The following is a 5,796-nucleotide window of genomic DNA, read 5'->3' on the forward strand; positions in this document are numbered from 1 at the left end:
CCACCATCATGTTCGGCCTTCATTCAGGTTTAGTAATTCCTCGCTGCTATACTGCCCTTGATTAAGCCCCACTAGGCATCCTATACCCTTCTCTCCATTGATTTTAGTTCACTTGCTGTTCCCTTGTCCCTGGGTTGGTTTCCACCCCACTCCTTCCTTTCTCCCACCTCCCCTTTTCCCATATCCCCCCCGGAACCATTGGTCCCATTCTTTTCATCTCCAAATTATTTATCCCGCCTATCTTATCTAGATAGGCATGCAGATACATTAATAAGTGCAAAAACCTGGCAAAGCCAAATAAAACAACAAAGGAAGTCAAGACCAACAAAACAATAACAACAACAAGAAAGCCACTGATAAAAATGGAAAGGCCTATAAATAGTTCAAGGTCTGTTTGTTGGCCTTTCCGAGTGTTTTCCAGTCGAGTCTGATGGGGTGCCACCCTCTGTCTCCAAAGTCTAGTTGTGGTATTCCCCGGGGATTTCATCACTTTGCTCCCTTGCTGCTCTGTTGCATGCCCTTAGTGTTTCTCCCCAGCGTGATGGGGTCAGATTGAGCACACTTCGGCACTATGTCTCCAGCATTGTCCCCCGCAGCACTATGGTTTAGTGAGGGACGTTGTGTCTCGTGGTGGGGCCGACCCTATGGTCCTCTGTGTGCATTGTCTGCTCCAAGCAGGAATGTTGTCCTCAGGGCTTGGTAGGCCAGGATGTCCTCCCCTCCCTCTCCGTTTCTCCCGTGTGCTCTAATCAGACACCCCCCTCTCCCCAAGCTGTGGCCCCAGTGCTGTCCTCTGAAGTGCATTCTTCTGGGGGAGGGGGAGGTGTCCACATAGTCGGGATTCAGTCCGGACCAACAGACCTCTCTCTCTATTGGCTCCCTGGTGCATGCCGTATGTTGTATTCTCGTCTTGGCACATCGGGGTGAAGCTGGTCTCTCGCTCTCCTGTGGAGATAGAGCAAGTCTTGACGTCTCCTTTCTCTCTTGACCTCTCCTCCTTTTCCTCTTCCTCCTCCTCCACCGCCGTAGCTCTTTACAGTCTTTTCTTTCTCCCATATAAATGTTATAATAAGGTTGCTAATTAAAATAAAAACAGAAGATCGGTGCTGTGACATTGAACAGAATTCAGTGAAATATGTTTTGAAGGAAATTAACATTCTTACGATATGTAGGAGCACCCTGTTCTCTTCATTTATTAATGTTTTCCCTTTCAAGACTTAATATGAATTTTTACCATTTATATACCCTATAGCAAGATTATAGGGATTTGGACTAACTTCAATCTTTTAAAACTTGAGATACATTCAATATCACATTGTTTGTTTCTTGCTGAGGTAAAGAAATATGATTTTTAAAAATTGTTGGTGCATAAATTCTCTAATGTTAACACTGTTGGCTGGTGCCCTGTCACTCCCCAGCTACATGCACAGCAGGCTAAGACCACTGAGAGCCCTAAGATTTTAATTGGCTGGTTTTCAGGAGTAGATCTCCTGGTCTTTCTTCCTAGTGTGTCTCCGTCTAGACGCTCTGCACTTGGCCCTATTTTTTCTATTCCTTCTGACTAAATTCAGTTTAGGCTGGTACTAACCTTACCACCATAGGGGGCTTGGTGGTTACTCGTTGAGCTGTGATCTGAATGGTCGGCAGTTTGAAACCACCAGCAGCTTCTGGGATTGGGGGGAAAGACTGGGCTCTCTGTTCCTGTAAACAGTTACAGTCTCAGAAACCCACAGGGGCCCCGCTATGAGCTGGCAATGACTCAATGGCAGTGAGGGAGAATCCTATCACCAGACAGCTTAATAGGTCCTGCCCCCTCCTGTCTCATAACTGGGTCTTACTCATCGTTGCCATAGTTACCTCGACACTCATAATTGTGTTCCTTCTTCAAAAGCATCCAGATGGCACACCACTGCTTATTCTGCCTCTTCCTCCTGAGAGCTCCACTTCAACCACCTGGGCTCCCTTTCAAGCCACCCTGGCTGTGACCACTGCCCTCCCCAGGGTTTCTGGTCTGCTTGTTCCTGAACCCTGAAAAGTAGAGCAAGACCTCTAATTTGGGTAGAATATGACATGCTGGCTGTGGTTGGGGCAGTGGGAGGCTCCAGATCCCATGAAAGAGCGGGATGTGAAACACGGAGTTCCAGACAAGCCTTTGCTTGAAGACACCACATCACCGCAAACTCGCTGTCATCGAGGCATCCATTCCAACTCAGGATGAGCCTAGAAGATAAGGTAGAGCTACCCCGTGGGTCTCTGCGACTTTACAGGAGTAGAAAGCCTTGTCGTTCTCCTCAGAGCAGCTAGTGGTTTCAAACTACTCACCTTGCAATCAACAGCCTAACATAAAACCATGATGCCATCTGGGGGCTCCTTACAAGGGAGAAGCCCAGCTAAAGAATATGACTCACCTGCCAAACCCCTGTTTAGGGACAGAGGGGTGTTGGAGGGTGAGGAAGGGTGGAAAGAAGTCAGAATCCTGGAATTCTAAGGGCATAAGAGACCTGGTTGCCCACAATTTGGGGATCCCAAGGTATTTTGGTTAGGAGACCAAGTTGTGCAGACAATGAAATTTCCTCCTGTTTCTCTTGTACACACTGTCTATTTCAATTGACTAATAAGACAGGGCAAGGGCTCATGTAGGTTGGGTGGCAACACAGATAAAGATTGGACTTAAAAAGGTGCTGATAATAAAAAGTATTAATAATGAAACAGAAGCACAAGGTATTCAACAGTACTCGTTTTAAGTTAGACTACCTGCATTTTCAAACAGAATCACATCTAGGGGTTCATAGAACAAGACATCAGTATGTATTTGGACAGGATACAAGGCAGTCTATTATGTCCTCCAAAGTTAAAACTCCCTGCCATCGAGTCAATGCTGACTCATAACAACCCTATAGGACAGGGTGAAACTGCCCCTGTGGGTCTCCGAGGCTGTAACTCTTCATGGTAGTACAAAACCTCTTCTTTCTGCAGAAGAGCAGTGACTTCAAACTCCTGACTTTATGATCAGCAGCCCAACGTGTAACCACTATGCCACCAGGGCTCCTGTCCCCAAAACAAGGATGGACTAACTTGGCTCCCTTCTGGACTCTTCCCATTACTGCTCTGAGAAGCACGTAACAACCTGCCAAAGGTTGCTCTCTGGGCCTCCCCAGGTGGGTGGTGGCAGGTTCCACTGGATTCACTTGGTACAATGAGAAATCCCTTCTCGATCCATTTAAAGCGTAGCACATCTTTCCATGGGGAGGTTGGAGCATGTTCATCTTTAACGGAACATTTGTGGGGCCCTAGCTGTTCCGTGTAGGGGGCAAAGGCAGCAACAGGAGAAGAAAACTGATAGCCACACCCACTTCATAATTATGCCAAACTTTACAGTCAAACAGGTGCACAGGTGGCATAGTAGATTACCTGGTGCGCTGCTATCAGCAAGGTCAGCGGTTCAAACCCACCAGCTGCTCTTTGGGAGACAGATAGGCTTTCTGCTCCCATAAAGATTTACAGCCTCGGAAACCCACAAGTGCAGTTTTACCCTTAGAAGCCACAGTTGACTGAATGGCAGTGAGCTTGTTGGTTGGGGTTTTCAGAGAAGATCCGTCTTTGGGGGAGGAAATCTTTGGACTGATAGCTGTAAAGATTCAAGTACCCTAACTATACCAAGGGGAAAGGCTGGGCGTGTGGTGTAGACTCAAAGGTAATAGAAACAAATTTTTTTTTAAACCTTGCTGTCATTGAGTTGATGCTGACTCGCTGAGACCCTATGGGAGAGGGTAAAACTGCCCCCGTGAGTTTCCAAGATGGTGAGTATTTAGGGGAGTAAAAAGCCCCAGTTTTCTCCAGAGGAGCGGCTAGTGGTTTCAAACTACTGACCTTGAGGATCGCAGTCCAATGCATAATCACAGTACAACCAGGGCTCCTTAAAGGAAACAGAAGGAAGCCCTTAAGTGTCCCCAAGAACATAGGGGACCATCACCAGAAATGCTAATACTTGGGCTACAAGGTTTTGCACTGGAGATTTCAAATTTAAGACTGAGAGGGAACGGGCAAAGTGGTGATAAGCAGTCGGGGGACTCATCCATGTACGCCCTCCGCCCGTAAAGAGAGAAGGGAAAAGTCCTCCCAGTAAGTCTTCTCATCTGCGCGCCCCGGGGCCTGAAGATGCAGAGATGCCTGGTCGACCAGGCTCCCAAGGTCGGGACCTCCTTGGACAGGCCCGGTTCTCGCCCTTGTCTGTGATTGGGTCGCGCGATCCAGGGGCGGGGTCTCGAAACAGCGCAGGGAGCTGAGGGCAGTTGGGCTGCGCGCGCAGATGCTCGCTACCCTACCACGTGAGTCCTCCGCCTCGCCGCCGTCCCTCCCTGTGATTGGCGGCCGGAGCGCAGGGGTGGGGCTTAGCGGCGGCAGTGCGCGCGCATATCCGGTTTTACCACTCCGGTGCGTCCTCGGCCTGGCGCGGCCCCCAGCCCGGCTCGCTCCAGCGTCACAGCCATGGCGGCCTCGCTTTTGCTGCGGCAAGGACGAGCTGGGGCGCTGAAGGTAAAGGAGGAGCCAGCCCGAGTAGGGCTGGGCGGTCAGGCTCCCTCGGAGGAGCCGGGACGGGTCACGCGGCGCCGGCTAGGCCCGAGTTCACCGCCTCCAGCCTGTCCGGACCGCTGACCCCTAGACCAAGGAGGATGCCCGCCTGGCGACCAGCCGCGGGTTACCTTGGGGCCTGGTCAGTGACCGTTGGGATGTGCTAGGGCCGCGGCTCCGTGTGTCCCCTGGAACCTCCGGAGGCCCTGGTCACCTGGGTCGGCTCTAAACGGACGCCCGCGCGCTCCCGCAGTTCCCGGGGCGGAAGCCGAGCACGCGGCGCCGAAAGTCCGGCCTCCAGCGCAGGGCGCCCATCCCCGGCCCGAGCCAGGCTCACCTGGGGACCCCTGCAGGGCCGACGTTTCCCCAGGTGACCCTGCTGAACTGCAGGGTATCAAGAGTCGGCATCCTGGAGCTTCTCCAGGGAATCCTCTTTTAGGGGAGGAAAGGAGGGGAGTGTCGAGAGGTGGTACCTCCTGACCAGTATTAGCTGGCAGCTTTGGGAAGATGTTGGCTCACACTCTCGATAAAAGTAGGAAAGGAAAGACCCTTTGTCCGTATATAACACACTTGAGGTCAGTTAATTTTTATAAATGAAAGCGATTGTTATTAAGTAGCCACTGTTCGTTACAGAATAAAGTAACAGCAACAACAAAAAAACCAACCCACTGCCATCAAGTTGGTTCTGAGCCAAAACGATCCTATATAGTTTTCTGAGTCTAAATCTTTACCGGAGCATACAGCCTGAACTTTTCTCCAGAAGGGTCGGTGGGTTTGAACCCTTGTTAACGCTTCCATGCATACTTGACCGCCACCAAAGCTCCAATAAAAGTACTGAAAACCCAAACTCATTGCCAGTGAATCATCGATTCTGATTCACAGCGACTCGAGTGGGCAAGGCAGATGTGCCTTGGGTGTTCCTGAAGATGTAAAACTTTGAGGAGAAAGCCTCATCTTTCTCAGAACGGACGGCTGGCGGTTTCAAACTTCTGACTTTGAAGTTAGCAGCCCAATGCGTAATCCACGCCCCCTCCAGCGCTCCTAATTAAAGCCCAAAACTCAATTTAGTCTTTTATAAGGACTCACTGGAAAGGATAGAACTGCCCCTGTGAGTTCTGAGACTGTAACTCTTAAAAGACTAACTTACAGGACCCTTGAAGACTATAACTCTTAAAAGAAAAAGCCTCATCTTTCTCCTTCACAGTCGCTGGTGGTTTCAAACTG

The 5,796-nt window shown here is 50.1% G+C and overlaps 1 protein-coding gene across 2 annotated transcripts in view; it reads left to right on the forward strand.

Annotated features, from left to right (window-relative positions):
* Positions 1-4,445: 4,445 nt before the first annotated feature.
* The window catches only part of NDUFV3 (NADH:ubiquinone oxidoreductase subunit V3), a 14,100-nt gene continuing 12,749 nt past the window's right edge, over positions 4,446-5,796 (forward strand). For both annotated transcript variants that reach the window (XM_045284802.1, XM_004696908.2), the window contains exon 1: positions 4,446-4,536. In XM_045284802.1, coding sequence (XP_045140737.1) covers positions 4,489-4,536 — 48 coding nt within the window. In that variant the 5' untranslated portion in view covers positions 4,446-4,488. The remainder of the gene's footprint in view (positions 4,537-5,796) is intronic.

This window comes from Echinops telfairi, unplaced genomic scaffold (genome assembly GCF_000313985.2).
Source record: "Echinops telfairi isolate 266 unplaced genomic scaffold, ASM31398v2 ScPeMD7_7469;HRSCAF=8507_0, whole genome shotgun sequence".
Taxonomy (NCBI): domain Eukaryota; kingdom Metazoa; phylum Chordata; class Mammalia; order Afrosoricida; family Tenrecidae; genus Echinops; species Echinops telfairi.